Source organism: Anomalospiza imberbis, chromosome 8 (assembly GCF_031753505.1).
Source record: "Anomalospiza imberbis isolate Cuckoo-Finch-1a 21T00152 chromosome 8, ASM3175350v1, whole genome shotgun sequence".
Taxonomy (NCBI): Eukaryota; Metazoa; Chordata; class Aves; order Passeriformes; family Viduidae; genus Anomalospiza; species Anomalospiza imberbis.
The window spans coordinates 23465883-23488119 of record NC_089688.1 but is presented as its reverse complement, the minus strand read 5'-3'; the positions used below and the strand labels follow the sequence as shown (position 1 = coordinate 23488119).

Sequence of the window (22237 nt, the reverse complement as noted above, 5' to 3'; positions counted from 1 at the left end):
ATATGTCCCGTGACTAGAGTGTGATCCAGATAGTCTCATCTGCTGAATAGTTAAACAAAGAGAGATGAGGAGAAAAATCTCACATTTGTTGTATTGTAGGTGTGCTCCTGAGCAGATACCTGCAGCAGAGGATTGGGTTTTGAGGGAACTGGCATGATCTCTGGAGGATCCAAATTCCCTTTGGGTCCTTGTGTCCCTTGCTACATACTCAGGAAGCATCTGCATCTTACCTCAGCATCTTGCTAGGCCAGACCACAGATTGTCAGTGGGCCTTCTCAGCACGTTGCCCAGTTCAGGGCTGGGATGTTACTGCTCTGCCTCATCCTCAGCCACCCTACCTGCCCCCTCCTAGGCTGAGCAGCACGTCCTGGGTTTCCTCACAGCACAAGTTCTTCCTTGTGCTGGTGGAGAGTGCTTTTTTGTGGTTACTCAAGAGACTCTAAACAAGGCAGTGAGAGTAAAGAAGCTGTGACTTCTCTCTAGGGAGGGATTGAAGAGGCTCAGGTGTGTGTGGTGTCTGCCCTAGGGGATATTGATATCCACCTCCCAATGCCCTCCCATCCTCAAGAACTAAAGGAAAGGCTGAGATCTCTCCACCCAGCTTCCCCTAAACAAGAGGCTGTCATGCCACCTTTGCTTTTACCTCAGCCTCTCACTGTGCTGGCCATTGTGTTTTGCTGCTTTTATGAAGTGGGAAATACTCAGCCACTCATGCTGCTGCAGGATATCTAAATCAACTTTATTCACGATCACAGTTATCCAATTATTCACAATGAGTTTTTCTTGTCTTTAAACAGAACACAAAACATCTTAAAGTAAAGCAATGAAATGCAGATGACACAACACAGAGGTACATGGGAACCTACGCCAGTCAAACAAAACAAAAGGTTAGGATTTTTGTTATTTTTACTGGTTTTGCTGGTTTTTTTCCTCCCTGGAGAGAGCCTTTTTCTCTTCCCTGCTTACAGATGGAGGCCAGCCTATGCAGGGGTAGGACTGAACCCCAATTTTTGAACTCAAATGCTGGGGGAGCTTTCAGCTTCTCCTAACTCCTAGAGTTTGGTCCACAGTAAAACAAACACAGTTAATATATTAAAACACTCTCAATTCAAAAGGTGAAAAGGGAATTTACACCACTGCACTGGTACCCATGGATGGAATTTCTTGAAAAATAAAATCTACCCCTCGGCTTTCCCTGCATGGAGTGGGACTGGTCCCACTGGTGTGGTGAAGGCTCGGGAGGCTGCTTATTGCACGTTTCCCCACATCCACTATTTCATCAACGCCTTCTTACCCTTTGGGTTCCTCCTTTTTGAAATCTTTGCACTGGAGTTTGTGTAACTACTGAAAAAAGCTCCCAGTGTGTGCTGGTCACAGTTGGAGCTGGCTGTGTGCCTGAGGACCAGCCATGCTCCTTGCAGGGCTGCTCTGACTTCCCCCAGGTTGTGCCATCCGGCCTCCTCCTGCCCCTTGGGGAGGGCATCTGAGAATGGGAGCCATGAGCTCTGGAGCTTTTGACAGCTGGCCCGGGGGACAGGGCTGGGCTTGGGTTGTACATCAGAGGTATGCCAGGAAATAACACAAATCCCTGTCACCCAGAGTATCAGCATTCAAGTTAGTGCTGCCCGCTGGGCAGACTGGGGGGAGCTGCAGGCCCCTGGGTAGGCTGCAGTGATGGTGGCACCTTCAGAGAAAGGCTCTACAATGTGCTCCCCTGTGAGTAGTCTCTTTTTGCATCTCCTTGAGAGACAGAGCAAGGATGTGTTTTCCAGGTGTTTTTAGGATCAGCCTCTGCCAGTGTGGGTGGTGAAAACCCACCTGCTGCTGGGGGTTGGGGGAGGACATGATGTCCCCTGCAGCAAGTGCATGTGTGCATTAAATAGTGTTATCCCTACACCACACTGTTCCCCCTTATCCCATCAATGGCCAAATGCTTGGGTGCAAGGAAAAGCTCAGCAGGAAGGGTGTGACTCCATGGCCTTCCCTGGCCTGGTTGGATGGGTCATGTGTTGGGGGCAAACTCCACTGCCGTGGCACCCTAACCTTGACCCGCACTCAGGACCCAGACACAGTCCTTCCCTCCCCTGCAGCCTGGGAAGGCAGCAGGATGGGTTGGGGAGGCAGACAGCTCCTGCTGCTGCCAAGCCACACAGCCCAGACTCAAGGGCCAGCAGCCCTGGGTCACACCTGTGGCCATGGCAGAGCAGCAGTTGTTTGCATGGGAACCATGGGGGCCACAATTGTCCCTGCTGGGCTCAGCCGGGTTCCTGACTCAGGCAGGAGAGAAGGAGATTTGTTTAATAAACCAAAGCAAACCAAACTATTCAAGTTATTTTTCTCTCATTCCTTACTTCCTAGCACATAAGGACAGCCATGTCCTGCCGGTGTGGCTGTGAAGAGCTGAGTACCACCTGGCTGGTTTTGTCTTAAAGCACAGTGATAAAGTTACCAGTAAAGGTAACCCACAGACGTGTGGGTTTATACATTCTTCCCCGGTGAGGCTGGGGTTTTTCCTCACAAGTGCTGTCTGGATGGTAGGCGGAGAAAGGTGAGGGAGCTGTATCTCCCTCTCCCACAGGCCCACAGGAGAAGAGATGCTGCTGAATCCCTAGTGCTGCGTGGAGCCCACACGCAGGCTGGTGGTGGCGGGGTTCGGGAGCTGCTCCTCATGCGACAGGGGGATGACATGAGGTGGCTGATGCTGCTGGGAGGGAGCAGAGCTGTCACCAGTGTTTGTTGCCAAAACCACCATGAAAGCCTCTGTCAAAGAATGGCAATGGAGGGGTTGGGGACAGCCCTCAAGGTGCTGCCATGGGTCTGCTCCTCTGTCTGCAGATATGGGGTGGGTGTTGCTTCACAAATCTTGGGTTCTTTTCTGCACTGGCTCCAGCCTCTCTGCTGTGAGTGTGCTCACTGCTCCTCCCTCGCTGGGTCAATGCTTACCTTGCTCCATCCTTTCTAAGGAGCCTCCTCTGGTCAGGCTGGTTGTACACAGAAACACGTTGCTCATTTCTTCTCTTCTGCTAAGCTGTCTCTGCATGTGGGGTGCCTCTGGAAGGAGATGTGTAGCACTGAACCTTTTACCACTTGCTGTCTATGCTAAAGAGTGGAGACTCCCCTCTGCTGTGCATGGTGTAGAAAGGGATGATTGCACCAGCTGGCATTTTTTGAGATAAAGTTTAAAATCCACAAGGGACAGTAGTCCATCGCAAATTCCCTGACACTGGAGTTCAGCCCCAGGGCTTGCTTGGGGGGTAGAAGAGCAGCATCTAAGCTTGTCTCATGTTGTCCATGGAAGAGGAGGTGAGGGTGGTGGTGGGTGATGGGTTTTGAATCTCCTGGGTGATGAATAAGGACCAAGGCCTGTGTTGTTTCACAGCCTCCTCCCCTCGTGCCCAGTCCCCACCACGGCATCTGCTGCTGCTCTAAGTGCTGCGGTATGTTTTGATGATATCTTTGATGGCCCGTCTGCAAATGGGGCAGCAGGCATTGGCCATCTTCTTGAGCTTCAGCCCACATGAATAGCAGAGACACATGTGTCCACAGGAGTAAATGACTGTGTCTACCATGTTCTCATAGCAGATGGTGCATTCATCTCCCCAGGGCCCTGAGACGGACGGGGAGATGGGTGACTCGGGCAAGCTGCCTGGAGAGTTAGGAGCTGTGCCTGCAACACAAAACAAAACATGGTCACTCCTCTTGCTGACATCCCAAGGTAATTTCTGCCCTGCAGCCACAGAGGGAGGAGCGATGCCCCAGCAGAAATGCATGATCCGTGGACCAGGGTTCCTTCTGCAACATCTACTGTGGTCTGCTGCCCACGAGGAGCAAGCCAAGAGACAGCTGCTCCCATGCAACAAGGATTTGGTAAGTTACATATCCCACCATCAATGCCTTGGGATCGTGCAGGTGTCTGGAGTTTTAAAAGTGATGCAGAACAGCCTACACTTTTTTACTGTATGTGCATTTATCTAAATATCACTGTATTTCATTGGCACGTTAGAAATAGCCATACTGAGTTTTACTGAAGGTGTGTGGAAGGAGAAAGGGGAGGCGTAGGCAGATCTTTAGCTCCAGTCCAAGCTAGTGTGAAACGTGTCAGTGCCACATAGCTCTCCAGAAGGAGCTCTGCGTCACAGGGCCACGCGTGCAGCAGAAAATCCACTGCTTCCCTTGGGACCTTTCACGATGAAAAGGATGAGAGAAATATTGCTGTCTAGGCATCCAAGCAGCTTCCACATAAAACAGACTGAAAATAGCCCTTGCAGAGGCTCTCCCTTCCTCCCCAGGGGAGCTGATGGGATAATAATAATCTGTTGATTATTGTGGTTTTAGAGCCCTTCTGGGAGACAAGTGTGAGACTATGAAGGGAGGCAAAGGAAAGGCACCATTCTTACCACTGATAGAGCTGCAGAGGGGGCCAGAGCCACACGTAGACAGTAAGGGGCCAGAGACACCACTGCAGAGGACGGTGGGGGAATTGGGTGTTGATGTGGGTGAGCTCGGTGTCGATAATCCCAGCCGCTCCGCTAATACGGTGGAACCTGCGCCGTGAGAGAAGGAATCTATGGTTACTTCTAAAAATTAAGGCTGACAAGGCACTGGGGATACGTGGCAGGGGTTGCAGCTCTCAGTGCTTGTCAGGACTGGTCTCATCAGCATGAAATCTAGGGAGGAGATAAAAGAATCCTCATATGGCTTTTTTTAATGCTAGCAGCTGGTCCTGAAGAGATATCAAGCTCCCACAACCCCTGAAATTGGCTGGAGCTCCCTCAGCTACCATAACCCTTTGTTTCTGCCCCTAAATGTGTCTCAAATCATTTAGTACAGTTATTTCCCATGTGGTTTCATGCTCATATGTGCCCCCAGTACTAGAGCCAGCCACAGGCTTGTAGCAGTAGCCCGCGGAAGGGTGGACTCGACTCCAGCACAAGAACACATCACTTTGTCAAAAGTGCAAAACTGCACAACTCTGAGCTTCAATAAATTCATGCAAAGTCACCCAAGGACTTTCCAGAAACAAACATGAGGGTCTGGCAATCAGGAAACCTTAGCTATGCTCACTGCTCTGCCTCTTTCTTGGGTGGCTTCTGTCAGAGGTAGGGATAAGTTGCCAAAATGCATTTCAATCTAGGATGAACAAGAACACCTCTCCATCATTCAAGAATGTTTTCTCCACTTGCATGTCTGGGTGTGATGGCTCAAGAATGCAAAGATTCTTCAAGTCTCTTCTAGATGTCCCCAGCTCCATTACTTCCTGCTTTCACTGCTCACCATCAACTCTGTATTAGTGTGCTCCCTGCCAGAGAAGCCACCTCTGTCCCACAGCCTGTCTGGCACCCTCCTTCTATCTCAGTCTCTTTCTTCTGCTGTTGTAAGAACACATATCTTAAAGCCCCTTCCAGAAGGGAAAAAAACTGGAATGCTTACAACTCTACCTTCTGCAAAAGTTTTGTAGGGGAGTTTCATTGCTGCCAATGCAGCCTGGTCTTTGCTAAGCCAGTGGTGAGACAGCAGCACACACGTGCTTGAACTAAGGGGATGGTTTCCTGGTGGTAAGAACCAGTTTGCCTAAGGTTTTAAAATTTCTAGTTCCCCAGCTGAGAAGACAACCAGGGTAACTCAAAATCAGAACTAAAATGCTCAGACTTCTTCATGTTACCATATAAGGAGCCAAAGGCACGGAGGGTTTGGATCCACAGTGTCCTCAATGAGTTGGAGGCTATTCTCCAGAGAAAAAGCAGCAGTGGGAGGTCAGGAAAACCCCATGTGCCAGAAAGCTCCTTCAGTTCCTATTTGCAGGCAGGCTACTGACCAAACCTGGGAGACAGGGACTGCAAGTGCCAGGTGTGGATTGTGCAAATCAGCAAAAACACAGATTCTCCTATTCTTTTTGGCAGAACAAGACTGAGCAGTGAAAGCGGAACACAGGAACTGGGAAGGGGTCATGTTTGAGTCAAAATCTGTTTTGAGGACTGTGTATGAGAGAAGAAGCAATTAGCCTAAGCCATCAGTCCCTCAGTTTCACCCCTCTCCAAAAAAAAAAAAAAAAAAAAAAAAAAAAAAAGGAACACTTTGCTTCCAGGCACAAGCTGAAGTTAAATTAGACTCTAAAAAGGGCTTGGAGCTCTCACACTTGAGATACTGTAGAGAGGGACCTCCATCACACAGATGGGAGCTGAGGCTGGAGTTCAGCTCAGTAAATAAGCAAAGAGAATGATGCAGCCTCTAATGACAGCTACTAGCAAGAGCCCTTCCCCTCCAGTCTGACAGATGACCGAAGCAGAAAACTTGCCCTGTGGTAACACACTCTGAACACAGGCCCAGCAGGGACACATTTCTTCCACTCAGCTGACATACAGCACATTGCATTTCTAACACCAACCTGGTCATTTCATTAAAGGCAAAATAAAGGCTGTTAGGAGTGTTTCTCTTTCTGGACTAATAGGAGAATTTGGAGGTGCCCCAAGTATCACAGTGTATGAGCTGATGAAGCATGATGGCAGCAGGGCAAATGGCCTTTCCACAGTGCAGGGAGAGCTCAGCAGCGTAGGAACCATGGTTTTCTCTGGTTGTAGCTGGTCTGAGTCCCAAAATGGCCTTACCCAAGGGCCAGCAGACACCTTGCCAATTCTTCCTCCTAATACAAGCCGCAGCTCTTGACTTTTCTCCAGCGTCAGTATAGAGCTTTGTTTAAAACAATCTGAGTTCCCTACCAGACAAGACATATTTCTCCCTTGGTGACAGAATAATCAACATAAGACATGTTACTCATGCTTTAATATATTGCTGGATGGTGTGCAGATATCATGACAAGGAGCATGGAATGAGATCATGAGCAGAATGGAATGAGTGTGGCCAGCCTGGCTTAACTAAAACCAGATACATGTGCTCAAGGCCAAACATACTCATTGTGTGCACAGAGTTCCCACCAAGAGCCAGCTTTCAAACCATGACTTAAACAACTAAATAATTCTAAGTAAATCAACTTAAACATTATTTCTCTCTCTAAAGCCCCCAGATCAATTGTCTCTGCTGCTAACTTGTCTCATGTTTGATCTCAAACACACTAGAATCATCCTTAAATAGGTTTTGAATCAATTCCATTTGCTGTTTTATCTTTACAAAGTACAATTATTAGCAAAGACCAATGCAGAGTGATGCTTTGTCTACACTTCTGTCATTGCTGTGGGAGAAGTGCAAATAAATGAACCTCTCTGTCCACCACCAAAGGAGAGTGTTATGTTTTCAGAAGAGTGCTTTACCATGAAATGTACAGACAACATCATGCCAGGAAAGGCTGCTAGTATGCTAAAAGTTTGTAATTCAAAATAGTCTGGAAATAGGATCAGAAATAAATGGTATGGTGTTCAATGTGATCAAATGCAAAATGCAGCACTTAAGCGGAGATAATCAGCTACCTAAACATGGGACAGGGAATTAGTCCATTCAATTTGAAATGAAGACATCCTACAGAAAAAGGCCTAGAAATTGCTGGAGGTCACCAAGATGATCATAAACCAAGAATACCACCCTGATACAAAAAGGTTGAGCCAATCCAGGGTCATGTGAGGCTGATTAAGGAGGCTGGAGACACTGTGGTATGTTTGTCCCTATAAATACTCAAAACTCAACTGGACAAAGTCTTGTGTTACCTTGGAAGTTAGCCCTGCTTTGAGCAGGAGGTTGGATTAGGTAATTCCGTGGGGTCCCATCTGACCTAAAATATTGTATGATTCTATGATTTTTATATGACAAAATTTTTCACAGCCTGATGAATGAAGTAAAGAAACAATCTGTTCTTCATAAACGTTCTGGGTAAGACAAGAAATCATGGGTTCCGACTCCTAAGGTGCTAAGGTTAGACATTATGTAGATAGTGAAGCACTGTAAAGCAATCAGACTTCCCAGAGAGACCATGGCATCTCCATCATTAGAGCTCTTCTAGGACAGGAAGGTGAAGTAAGTAGTCTCTTGGGATCCCATGCAGCATTTACAATTTTTATGAGAGTAGCTATCTGAATCCATAATCGCCCTTTTATAAAACTCCTGTGACCAAAATACAGCAGCTGTGGCTGTCAGAGACGCTTTTGATTCTCCGTATCTATTGTGGTGAACGGGGTGACTTCCCAGAACACTGCAATCCACTCTCCAGGGTATCTCCTGAGGCTGTACCAACTTCCAAGCATCTCTCCTAATGGCAGCTGTCTGGGGAGAGCTGTACTGCTGGAGGACTTATAATGGTAAGAAAACCAGGTACAGTCAATGCTCCCTAAAAACACAGTGTTCAATTAACTCTCCCCCTCAATTATTTTATAAAAGTATTATTTCTACATACATTTCTTTAACAATAATGCAGAACCAGTTGTCTTCACTCCAGAATCATCCTTTTTTCCCCCCTTTGAACTGACCCCACTTAAACTTTGTTTTTCCTGGCTTACATGATGCAGTCAGTGAATGTCCACTACTATACAACTCGGAGTTCACATAGTTTGATGATTTTTAACATTTTAATGGGCTTTCTTTACCCATAATAATCTTGACAAGTATTCCAGAAGTTTAACTAAACATTGTTCCTAAAAGACAAAGTACAGGAGCCTCCTTCCGTAGTTTCTAAGGAAGAATAAAGTCTTATGCAACATAGGAGCTTGTCCATATGCTGAGTTTCATGTTGAGCACATTGACAGCCTCTTCTCTTTTATAACACATTTGCTGCATGAATAGGACAGATAATAAAGATCAGGTAATTATCAATAGCAATCACAGATTTTCAATGTTGCTCCATCCATCCACAGGCCCCAGAGCTTCCAGCACACAGTAACCTTCCAGCAAAAGGTTGGTACAGCTGTTCAGGTCTGGCTGCAGCACATTTAAGGGAGCTCAAGAGATCTCTGCATTTCTCATACATTTCAGTCTAGAGAGCACTGGGTACCTGGCAGTCAGTCACATAGATGCCTTTTAAAACTCTCCACGTGATTTCCTTTTGTTAGGAGACAGATTGTTTAAGCATGTCAGCTAAAAATCTTACTCTGTTGCAAAAACTGTTCAATACCCTTTCTCATATTTAACACTCTCAGTGTATCAGGGCCATTTATTTTGTTATCTAAACAGGATCCAGGTTCTTTCAAAAATCTGGCACAAATGTGGGTTCTGAGCTCATGTGGACATCTCTCTTAGGAGGTCTGTCTTGTAATACATGAGCTGCTCCAGAGTGTGGGCTGTGATGTTACTGGGACTGGATACTGGATAGGGGAGCATCCCTGTTCTCTTCAGATTTTCTTGCTTCCAGCTATGGCTGCAGGAGAGCTATTCTGTCCCCCAGCCCCACTCAGGTCTTGCCCAACAGGGACTTTTGAATCCATTGTGCTAAAACAAAAGAACAAATCACCTGTTGCAGCCTGGTTATGTGGTAGTTAAAGATCAACGATAATGTTAGGGAAGGTTGTGAGCATATCCATCATTTCTGAATGCTGTAAAGTACATGTATTTACACATGCATTTGTTGTGTTCCCACAGTGATGGGAACAATACTGCCCTGGCCAGAAACCAGAGCTTCCTTCCCCTTGAGCTCAATGGTTTTTGGTCAACCATGCTTTCAGAGCCAGCCTCTGTGCTGCAGCTCATCTCTGCCTCTCAGGTACATCAGTACCTGGTGACCCACATCAGCTGGTGATCCATGGGCTTTTTTGCATTCAAGTATTTCCTGAAGGACTTAAAAACTCTTCTGAATAGAAGAATAACACATTTTGTCCTTCACAGGTCCATGAAAACATAAGGGATTTTGCATTATGCTAAAGAAATGTCCGGAAATAGGTCAAAAAGCAGCCTGGCAGATTTTGCATGCAAAGCCATAAGGTCTGTGTTTGCAGATGGGCGTCAGACAACCACTGTTTAAGGAAGTAAAAGTTAGATCCAAACCACATGGAGAACAACAGTTCAGACTTTCATGAGGAACAGAAAAGGAGTGTACTTTATGGCTTTACTGGAGCCTTGCTGTCTGCTGTGTCCAGAAGGGCAGCAGGGCACCAGCACATCCATTACCCTCCTGCAGTCACAGGCACACTCCAGCTAAGCAGGGGAAACATGAAAGCTCCAATTGCCACAGCCGTTTTTGATTCAGCAGCTCTCACAGCCCAAACCCAGTGTGCTCCCTGGAAGCAAAGAGCAAACAGCAAACTTACAGGGTGTCTGTCTCATCCTGACAGGTGAAGTTCAGTGGTCACTCAGCATTTACATCCTGCAAAATCCTGAAGGCATGGAAACCATGCAATGAATGTCTGGCTGAACTGAAGTGAAAGAGTCATAAAGTTGGAGCTCCACCTCTCAACCTGAGAAATTCTAGAGCAACAAAGCACCCAGGCACATGCTTACATCAAGAAGAAGTGAAAAAAGAAGCCTGGATTAAGTAGCTGAAACCACCAAAAAATGAGAATCGGTGCTTTCATCTTGTTTAAGAAAAACAAATCAAGGGTATTTGGGAGACCACAGCAAAGACAGTTCGGTGAGCAAAAGGAAAATTGCTGTCCAAACCAGCACCTCCAAGCTCTGTGCTTTTCCAGGAGGGACTGGTATAAATAGGGTGGTAGATGCATACAGGAAACAAATACTTTAACTTTTCTTGGCCAGCACTCTCTGGATTTCCATGGGTGCTGCTGGATGCAAAGGGATCTGACAAAGAATCAAAGAAAGAGTTTAGCCTGCTATGTAATTCTCACAGTATCCAGAATAACTAACTCACACTAGTATTAGATCAAAGAATAGGCACATTTTTTCTGTCCTCACAGACAACTTGCAAGGCAAAGAGGCTGGTATGGAATCCCATATCCTGTATATTTACTGTAGGAAGGCAAAGGTGTTATGAGATAAAGGAAATCTATACCTCACTTACTGTGAAAATCTCACTACAGCCAGTAATTGTTTCTTATACTAATGATTGATAATAGTTTCTGCTCTTGTCAAGGACAATGTGCAGAGGACAAGACATTTGGGAGCCCTGTGGCTGTCACTGGAGGAGGTGTGTTTGCTTTACCCAACCTTTACCCAGATACCAGCTCACACCTCAGAGCACAGCTGATGTCACTGACCACCTGTGCCAAGTGCAGGTTAATTATGTGTCATGTGTGATGAGATCTTCAGTGTGTGCTACAAAGGTGCCACAAGCAGGTATTAACACTGACATTGCTGGCACTGACCACAGGGAAGTCAAGCATTTGACTGTATCTGCCTCTCCAGTTTTCCAACGCCCAAGTACTAACTTGTCCTCTCTCACACAGCAGCTTCTCTTTGTGCTAACTCTCCTTTGAAACAATGAATATAAAACAAGAGGTGAATGGAGAGCTCTGTGCAGTGCTAGAATCAAGCCCAACAGTTGAGGATGCTGTATTCTCTTTGCAGCTGTTTCAACTTACCACCAGTAATGTGTACTTCACTCAGAATGAAAGCAAACCATACATGATAGGAGTATATATGATGAGGCATCAATTAATACAAGTGGATTGTCTTCCAGGAGGCACAGAATATTAACTTTCCTCCTTCCCCTGGTCTCTAACAGCATAAAATACCCTGTACCCTGCAGTGCATAGGAATTTCAGGCTGTTAAATGACACACACGGGCCCATTAGATCCCAATCAGCTTAAATTGGGCCATTTTCCATACAAATCAAAACATGGAAGATAGAACTCTGGGGCATATGTAATTGAAAGTCTGTTAAAGGAATAGATTCATTATGTGCATCTCTGTGCAACAATGTCTAGGCAGTTATCAGGCTTCTCTTATGCTGTGTTTAACTCAACAATTTCCATGTCACTGCAATGAACCAAGGTGGAGAAGGATCAAAATTCCAAATGGATAATGTACTGACCCCCTCAGAGATCAGAGATGGGGGGGTGTGATTTGCTACTGCCAAGAACTATCTTCCCTCAAGCAGGAGAGGCTTCTAAACTCAGAGCTGGAGAACCAAGATCCTGGATGCTTCTCACTTGTGTGAGATACTTTTCTACAAACTCACCTACAGTCTGTGCTATGGGCAGTGTGTATAATAACTGCACATATCAAATACCATTTAAATACTTTGTGTGCTCACTGCAGTAGTTGCACATGCAAAGTAAGTCTCTAAGTGCACCCAGAGAGAAGCTTTTGGGAAGGGACAGAATCTCTGCCATTGGACGCTGGAGTCCTGCGACACTCAAGGATCAACCACAGGATAAAAATCTTATTTACACAGGAATGGACAAAAGCTTGGAAAGATGAGGTAAGATGGGATCATCTCCCAAGAAGTCCTACAGATTTTTTGGAGGATCAGGCCAGACAAGTGCCACAGCAGAGACAAGAGAAAAGACTGAAAGCCTCCCATGGGGATACAGTGGAGACAGCAGTTGCAGGAACAGTATCAGCAAGATTAAGTGAGCATTCTGGGACACAGAGAAAAAAATCCTGTTTAGAAGGGAGAGGGCAGTCTCCAATGGCCTGTGAATCATTAGTGGTCTGTGGTGAGCTGGTCACTCAGCTCGGATAGAGCAAAAGTCAAGGAAAACCAGACAGGGCAGTGTGATGAACATCACAGAAGGAGACAAAGTAATTTGCTCTGGTAAACCACTGCTCTCTGACACCTAAGCAAGACACTACTCTGTTAATCCATGAAGTTTCAGGTCTTTCCAGTCAGCCCCAGGAAAAAGGCTGTTTCAACAAGGGCAGCACTACCAGGACTGTTAAACTTGACCACCAATAAGAGTCATAATGGGCACAGCTCTGAGTAAGCCTGCCTGTAACTGGGACTGGCTGCAGCTGGCTGTCCTTCAGACTGGCACCAAGGCCGCTTCAGATCAAATTTCACTGTTGATTTAAAGAGCCCTTTGCCAGCAAATTGTGTCCCACAGTACTCTGCTGAACTAATTTCCAATTTGGTTTGTTGCCCACTGGTGTTGTCAGAAATCCTGAGGAGATGAGGACACAGAGCTGTTTTTTCTGCAAGTCCCATGTCAGATCTTTCTTCCTCACCCCCTCTATTTTGAGCACATTGTCCAATTTCAAGAAAGTCTGAAAGAAGGATGCAAACTTCAGCAACAATTAATATCTAAATATTTTCCAATGGGCAGCTAAACAGGAGCCCCAGCTCATGTCTGTGGTAAAGGAGGTGGGAGGATGTCCCACGTACTGTGTTCATCCAGCATGGATGTGAATTTAGACTTACCCACACCAAATGGTGGCTCTTGGGTTGTTTTTTTTCATATCTAAGACTGGCTCTTGGCCAGCATTAGGAGACATCCAGAAAGCTGCTATATTGTGCAGCTGTTCTGGTGGGGCTGGAGTGATTGAAGTGCATGGAAAAAAAGGACACAGATAAGTTGGCAACCTGGCTTCATTAGTGTGACTGTTGATGGAACATGTTATTTCATTGCTGAAAAGAAAGCTTCAATATTATTGGAAAGGATGAAATTCACAAGGGAAACCAAAACCACAGAAAAAAAAAAAAAAAAAAAAAAAAAAAAGGAAGTTGTTTTACTTGCTAGCAGTTCAACTCTGAGACAAAAGAAAATGAAATAATATCCCAAACCATTTGGATCCTCAAACATTAAATGTATAAACTTATTGCTGTGATAGCTTCTCCAGACATGAGTCATACATTTTGAAACCTTATGGGGTCAATCAATTTAACTTCATAAATGAATTACACCACCAAAACCTGACCAAAACCAGACCATTGTATCCAGACTGGCTCATTTCAAACTTTCAGAGCTGTCAATAAAACTGTGTGTGAGCTGAAATGCTTACCAGCAAAAGCTGAGAGCAGTAAATCAAATTTAACAGGCTGGTTTTGTTGACTATACAGGAATGATATCTGAAAAAAACAACCTAAGCCTCAACTAATGAAATTCCTAAAGGATACACAAAGACTGTTTCATTTCTACATGCCTAATTATCTGGGTTTCTGTTTGGTTGTTTTTATGTGCATAATCCCCAGAATTACTAAATTAAGACAAGCACTTAACATATAAAATATTTAGAAGGGCTTCCCTGACAAAAAAGATCTATTGCCTACCTCAATAGCTGGTTCCCATAGTTAATTATCCTCATTTATGTTTAATTTAAATTTGTGTCCATTTCCCAGCAGCTTGATATTTTTATGCTATTATCTGCTACATTAAGGTGCCCTTCTCTTTCGTTTATCTTTCCTCCATGAGGTCAAGTTGCCTTTTAAACTTTTCTTTGAAACAAAAGGACTTTCTTCTGCCTTCCCTACAGATGACTGTGACCTCTCACTGCATTATAGTGGGGTTAGGTTTAATTTATTTTACTTTTGCTGGGATGGCATGAAGAATAATAGTGTTTCCAACCTCATGTTTATTTTCAGCTGTTTTATTTCTTTTACAGCAAATATATTGCCAGTATATGATGCCAGATTGATAAGAAGAAAACAGAAGTCAGAATTCTTTACTATCCAGCTAACCCCACACTGCTCTCCTCTCCTACAGAGTCCTGTAAGATCACCAGCCTGGGTAGAGATGGTCTCCCCTGATATTAGGAAATAAATGCTCTATCTCCAGCACTGTGGAATAACTGCAGTCAGCAAATGTCAGCTTCTATTGCAAAGTCACAAGCAAGCAGAGACCTAAGCTTGCTCCTGCTCTGCATCAGGACCAAATAAATAATGTTTAGGCATGAAATACAGTATCCAGTGATCAATACCTGGAGTCATCTTGTTCTCCAAGTGAAAAACAAGCCTTCTCTTGGGGCAAGAGTGGCTGTCCATTCTCCAAACAAAACTGAAAAGCTGGAGAAGAAGCAAACCCAGCAACTTTAATTTCATTTTCTAGTCAGCTGTACTGCTGATGTTCCTTTAACACTGTATAATGTTGCTTTGGTTAATCTCATAATGGTGTGCCCAGAAATAGAATGACGTCTGCTCTTTAGGTTAGGCTTGGTACAATTATGCTTTTTGCAATATTTGTGTCTCATTTCTTTCAAGGATATGTAACTTCACTTTTTCTATTTAAACTAGAAAAGGATGAGTATAAATGTCCTCTGCTGTGATATAAAGCTCAAATGACAAAAGACAGATCTCACAAAATTACTCTTGTTTGCATTCTGAAGATGGAGCATGTCATTAGAAAGATGAACACTTTACATTCTTCTTACATTTTCTAATATTATAATGACACATATTATGGCAAGCACCATAATCTGTTCCACTGCAAAGCAAACAGTGCACATCACCTCCCTAATAAAACTGCAATAGTTAGAGATGGGAGTTCATTATTTTCTTTGCCTTCTGTCAGGATATTGCTGATCCATGTAATGACTGCAGTTGCAGAGATTCAGCTGGGACAGCATTAGTGCTTTTCTCTGGGCAGCTGCACTACACTGATGATGTACTGATACTGGGACTGCACTGCTCCCAGCATTGTCATACTGGAAATATAGGTATGAAAAGCTCTATTTGTATTTTAATACCTGTTAAAAACTACAGGCAAGCTCCAATTTCATAGCATTTAACTTGGAGATAGCAGCTTGCTGCCCAAGCTGATGTGGATAAAGTTGTGCACTCAGCAGGGTCTTACCCTTTCCTTGATAGAGGCAAGGTCATTAAGTCCAGCTCTTTGCACTTACATCTCACTAAGGAACAACAGCCCATTTTCAGGTTCTTTTCCAGTGACCAAGTCTAGAAAAGCCTGTCATGGCCACAAACACAGGAAGTGAGGGGTTTTCCAACTCTGCACAATTCATTTCATGCATACAAGTGCAAATTTATCTAAAACATGCACTGGGGTGTACTGGTTTGGGCTGAACTTGTGATCAAGCAGGGAGGACACTTGCAGGGCACGCACAGCAGGAGGTTTACACAGGAGGTCTGTGTTATGTCCATGCTCTGTCAAATTCAGTATGAGGATGTGATTCTGTCCCTCTGGGGAGACACATCCATGCTGCCCTGCTTCAGAGCTCAGTGCAAACAGGCTGCTTGCTCTGTGCCAAACTGCCAGAATTAGTGATCTCATATGAAAGGAAGCACTGGCTGATGATTTAGTTTTACCAGCAGCTCAGTGACCTAAGTATGTTTTCCTTCTAACATACACAGGAGCATTTAATCTCCTGCTTTACTGGGCTCTGTTTGACTTCACCTACCATTATCACAATGACATGCTGGTGGAGAGCAGAGCTAACCATGGATTATGTAGAGTACCCACATCAAATGTAATCAGGCTGAATTAGCAGGGATTGAGTCTTGGGCTCCTGGAAATAAATTGCAGTATTACATTTGTCTTCTGTGAGCCTTTAACAGCCACAAAACGCTCACAGCAGAGGCCTGTGGTCAAGTCCAAACAATTGATACAAGGCATTTCATACTGTGATTAAGGTGAACTGGACCCTGCAGACAGATGTGTGTGTGTTCACAATTTATCTTTAAAGACTGTCTATAAATCCTAAAAAAGGAGGTGTTGGTTGTCTTTTGAGTTTGATGGAGAAGCAGGCTGTTGGGTTTTTTTGGGTTTTTTTTGCTGTTAGGTATGGGGAGGATTTGAAGCAAAATGGAATATAAGTATACTTAAAGTTATATAACAGTATAAACAGAAAGGAGCATTTTTAAATCTTCTTCATTTAGAGGAGTACCAGGAATTACACCATGTTCTCAGAATCCATCTTTTACTGTCTGACACTGATGCCAGCAGAACCATGATGTCCGAACACATCCATTACTTGGTCTAATATATACATAAAAAAAAGTAAATTTGATCCTGAGAAATGTTATTTCAAAGTTTTTCCCTCCACACCCTCGAACTGTGACTTGCATTGTTTCAGTGAAGTATGTCAGCTAAAAGAGCTGAAAAAATACCAAGATATAGCAAAAATACCAAGAGGCCAGCTCTTCAAAGGTCTATCAACCTGTGTGAGCTACACTGCCTTAAAAAGGGCTGAAGGACAAGGAAACCTTTCTCCTGTTGAGATGGTCAGTGCCATGCTCAGTGAACCACTGGGTTTCCTCTCTGCTTGCTGGCTTGCCTCTCACATACAAGCCTGGGGAAAGCAAGAGCAACCCTCTTTTGGGAGTCCATCATCCCAGATATCTAACACATAGAAAAGGCCATCAGCTCTCCTTTCTCCTGCTGGCTATGCCTTACATTAGTACAGCCCAAAGCACCTTTCCTCTGCCCTCCTTGCTTCTCCTAGGTCAGTGATGACTCATCTGTACTTTAATGGAGGTCCCTGAGGCTTAATTCATTACCTGAAAAGATCCTTGAGACCATCATGTGAAGGGTGTTACAGAAGTGCAAGGGTGTGAGTTACAACTCACACCCATATGCTCTGTTTGTGCCTTTGCATATTTTTTTCTTTTTATAAAACCAAAATTTGTACCGCATCCTAGAGCAAGGAGGGAGCCTTTCACTCCCTCTCCCATGATGTATCCCCCACTTGCTTTCTTGTGCAGAAGGTTTGGAAAAAGGGGGTCCAACATACCCAGCAATCGAATTTGCATGATGGCGCCATGTAAAACGAAGAACATCCAGAGGGGCTGGGAACAGTCCGCGCAGACCTGCATGCCAACCCCGGCACCGTTGTGGCTTAAGTGCAGCTCACCATCAGAATTCACCATAAATCCCAGGATGTCTCCGCTCTGGAGGGCCACCACCACTCGGCAGATGGCCCAGAACTCCTTTCGGTCGACCAGGGATTCAGGGTTATAGGGGAGGTCACTGGGGCGCAGGGTGCTGGGGTCGCAGGACGTCACCCCATAGGAGAGCGTCCCTGTGCGCACAGCATTGGACTTGTTGATTTTGACGAAAATGGTTTCGTTGATCCGAAGGGGTCTGCTGGTGAACACCAAAGTCCTCTCCTCCCGGGCGTGCTCCAGGCGGGCCACGGTCTGGTCATCGAGGATTTTGACGTGGGGTCCCCGGAGGTGGTGGAAGCGGAGGTCGCTCTCCAGCTGGGACGGGAGGAGGTGGGAGTGCTGGGAGTTGAGGGAGTTCTGCGGGATGGGGCAGGTGGTGGCCGTCACGTGGAAGGTGTCCTCCTGCAGGTTGAGGTCACACAGGCTGACCGAGAGGCGTGTGTCCTCTGTGTCCCGCCGCAGCGAGGGCCGGCGGATGGCCGTGAAGGAGCGGGGCCGCAGGCAGTCGGGGGGGATGATTTCACTGTCTGGGGGGAGAAAGAAAACAAAAAAGGGGTCACTTTCAGAGAAAATAAAAACATTCAGAGCTTGAAAAAATATGGGTTTGCTCAATATGTTTAAAAGGGAGAATCAGAGACCTGCCACCATTAATAAATTTTCCCCTTTGAAATATGGGAGCAGAGTATCATAAAATACATTTGCAATCAATTGCTGTTCTTCTACTTTCCCCACCAGCAACAACATTTCCAGCTTCTGAGCAGGCAGAATCAAAATCAATGGCAAGAATTGCCCAAGGGAGGCTCTCCTTGGAGAGGGAAAGTAGAGGATAAATATCTGAAATATACCCTCAACATACCAATCAATATCTATACAGGCTCTAAGTTTTCATGCCCTCTTTATTGTCTACAGTAATTCGCACAGACTTATGAAACAAATATCTAGCTATAATTTTTTTTTATTTTAAAGAAATTGCTATGTTTAGCTCTGTATTATTTATCACCATATAAAATTTAATTAATATTTCTGTCTATAGCTAATCATTAGTGTCCTGGTTCTCACTGCAGAGCAGTACAGATATGAATTTTATAGTGCAGAATTTGAGAATATGCTGGGTTTTAGAAATACAATACAATAATTTATCATTTCCAACCCAAATAATTAAAATTTAAATCCACAGATATATAATTAAGAAAGATGATGCTCAGACATTCAAATCCACCAGTGAAAACAAAATTGAACCTTATCTTCTTTGTTAGTATTGCCTGCTGCCTCAAGAATGAACAAATTTATTTGACTATTTTTCTGAGGAACATACTCCCCTGTCTTTAATGTTGAAATTACTTATATTTAACAGAGCCTTGGCTGTGCTCTTGTCTTAGAAATTTTAAAGAACAATATACTGAGAAAAAAAAACTTCATTAAAAAATTATAAAGAAAGCTGAGATAATGCAAAAATTTATTCTTATGGCCAACTTTCTGACCTCTGAGAAGCATGAGGAGACCATTCACTTGTGTGAAAATTGAGTATGTGGGAAACTCCTGGGATGGTGTAAGAAGCGGTGACCCAATTGGACTGAAGTCTGTTGTGGCTTTGAGTCCAGGTCCAAATAGTAGGAGGTGACACCACCCTACACAACACAAAGCAACACAGCAGACCCCAGCGTGGGACGTGCTGCAAACACAGCACAAGAGGGAGAGGCAAAGCTGTCCTTAAAGCACATGCCAGGCCCTTGCAGTGGACAACTCTTCCAGCCACATATCCTTGGGATTTTCTTTATGACAACAAAGAGCAGGATATCAGATTATTTGAGGGTTTTCCCAATGGGATGTACTCTCTCCCAGTACACCTGAGTAGTAGCTCTGTACTGGTATACCAAGGAATAATGCCAGCTACTGAGTAACCAACATCTCCTGCAATATCTGTGGTCTGACTAACAGTCTTTCCTGTCCTTCTCTTCTGGGAGTCCTGACAAGAGCACACCCACACAAGGTTTGGCTTCAGTAGAGCTCTTTGCTTTGCTTAAACTGGATTATTCCAGGCTCCTCTTCAAATAAACTGCTATTACAAGGGAAGCAGAGTCCTAAAATAAAAATGGGCTTTGTTTCTCATATTTGATTTTCTGCATACTGATATTTCAGCCTCTCAGAAGTTAATTGAAGAAAAGGAGGAATAAATAAAATCATAAATTACCCCAAGTAATCTAGAAGTGGGTCATATTAATGCTTTGAAATATATGGGCTAGCATTTGCATTCCAAGTGCTCCTGCTGGATAGCACTGTACTTATTTTATCCTTCTTTAGCCGGAAACCTACATTGGAGAACAAATTAATACTGGCAGCTGATGACAATCCTTTTGTGTAGGTGAATGGATAGAGACCTTTCTGAATAGGAACAGAAGGTCCTCTCTATTTTATTCCCTGTAACTATGCATGTGCAGCCTGGCTGACAACTGTGATGTGTGGGTAGCTTGCAGCCAGGGTTTTGAAACAGCTTGTTTTCCACCAGGATGCTTGCATTTCCCTTTGGCTGCTGGACAGAATATCTTTTTCCATCTGAAAAGAGGTTAAAAGAGATGGAGTTCTGCAGACAAGACACATGCCAGTGATAGCAAAACAGGGTTACATATCCAACTGTTTTCTTAAATCCCTCAGTAGCTCAGATGCATGGACACCTAAGGAATAAGATGTCTCTAGCATATAGAAGCGACTGTGACACTTCGTTCATTAATGTTTGCAAATAACCATGGAAGAAAGGGTTGCAGTTTACTGGCTTCTGAAGTATGTTTGTGAAAATTTAGAGATGAGTCTCTAAGAGATGCTGGCCTGCATCGCAAAATACCCAGCCAAAGGAAAAAAAATCCCATTGAATATAAATCAAAACAAAAGTGGGATTCATCTTTTGGGGTAGTAGGTAGGTTGGAAGAAATGTGGAATGCCATTTACCCACAATAACTGATGATGGCCAAGAGCTGTGAAAGAACAAATCTGGTGAAATGTGGAACAGATGAGGTGACTTTGACCACTTTCTTTCAGAAGAAGATGCCCAGGAATTAGTTGTTTTCTTCCTTTAAAGTTTCAGTTTTCACTTTTTAAACATAGACCAAACTAGTCATACTGAATACAGATTAAGCTCTTCATGCTGGAGTGGCCCATAACACAGCCTTAGCCCTGCAGAACATTTACAAGTGATTTTCAGTGCCCACAAAAGAGAGACTCCTTTGTTCAGGAGCATTTATATTTACAGAGGCAAATCTGGGGGACACATCAAAAAGACTGAATGATTTCATGTGACAAGACTATAAGACACAAAATGTGTCCAACAGCCCATTACCAAGGACCACCCAGCTTCATCCCAAAGAATTTAGAAATCATTCATCTCTTCATTAAACATCCAAGGTTATAAAATTTCTTGTATAAGACAGCTGGCAGTGTTGCTTTGGGAAAAGTCAATTGATGAGAGATCTCTTTGGGTGAGAATAGATGGACTTGTGAAGATCACAGCTGTCCCCAAGCCACCGGAGCAAGCACTAGCACCACCAGCAAGCTGGCCTCGACCATGGCAGCTCAGTGCAGCTGGCTGCCCAGGTAGCTTTCCAGAGAGGTTTTGCTGAGCTCTGCATCAGTGCAGTTACGATGTTATTTCTGGATTTTGAGACTTTTTGGTAGCAGTTTCTGGTAGCAGCACAGACAAAGCCAAAGTGGAAATCCTTTTGACTAAATACTAGATTTTCTGCTCCTCAGTTGAAGAATCTGAGACACTGAATTTAAAGGATGTCTATCTTTACAAATGCCTTTGTATTTTTTTCTAGCTTTGTTTAAGAAAAAGGTAAGGAGGAGTAATTAATTTATCTAAGTAGAAATGAAGGGCACTTGAGCAGTTCAGCTGCCTTCTATTTTCTTCTCCTCTTTCGTGGGGCTCATCTGCAAAATTTAGATTCTCAGCAAGTGATTCCTTACACAGAAAAATAATTTCAGGTATCTTCCTCATACCAGAGGTTTCAAATCTTTCCATTTTCCTGCTCAGAGGGCATGGAAGAGCTTCCCACTTTGTGCAAACTCAATGCAACTGCAGCAACAGTCTAAAACAGCTTTTACAAGGGGCTGATGAGGAGACAGATGCAGCTGAAATCACTGCACTCAGATCAAAAGTATTTCACTACCACCTTTCTTTTGAACTACTGCCAATTGTTGTCTTCTCAAAATAATTTATTTCCTTAAACATGTGTTATGTTAATATGTAGAATACATACATTATCTCTATAATATATAGAGATCACATACATGCAAATTGAATACACCAGCATGTACAAATCATCTCAGCCCCACACATGCCCAAAGGGAATGTGTTGCTGTCAGACTGTCAAATCATCATTTCCGTCCTCTTTTTCTTTTTCAGTACTGTCTGTTACTGCCTGAAGGCTTGACTTTCCAAGGTCATGAGCAGCCAGTATTCCTACACCTGTAAAGGATCTAAGACAGCAGAGCAAACTCAGCTGGATGCACACACAGGCTGGAAACTCAGTCTGTGTTTAACTGCAGCTCAAGGGACACAGACCTCCTCTTGATCAGTTTCCTGAGACTGGTGCAATCCTGTGACCTCCATGAATTGTAATTCTTCAGAGTATGAGATC

At 44.2% G+C, this 22237-nt stretch overlaps 1 protein-coding gene across 7 annotated transcripts in view; it reads right to left on the bottom strand.

Moving 5' to 3' along the window:
* Nucleotides 1–717: 717 nt before the first annotated feature.
* NEURL1 (neuralized E3 ubiquitin protein ligase 1) overlaps nucleotides 718–22237 on the bottom strand; it is a 144358-nt gene continuing 122838 nt past the window's right edge. For all 7 annotated transcript variants that reach the window (XM_068197969.1, XM_068197974.1, XM_068197973.1 and 4 more), the window contains exons 4-6: nucleotides 17453–18133; nucleotides 4398–4544; nucleotides 718–3667 (exon numbers count right to left, since the gene is read on the bottom strand). In XM_068197969.1, coding sequence (XP_068054070.1) covers nucleotides 3426–3667; nucleotides 4398–4544; nucleotides 17453–18133 — 1070 coding nt within the window. In that variant the 3' untranslated portion in view covers nucleotides 718–3425. The remainder of the gene's footprint in view (nucleotides 3668–4397; nucleotides 4545–17452; nucleotides 18134–22237) is intronic.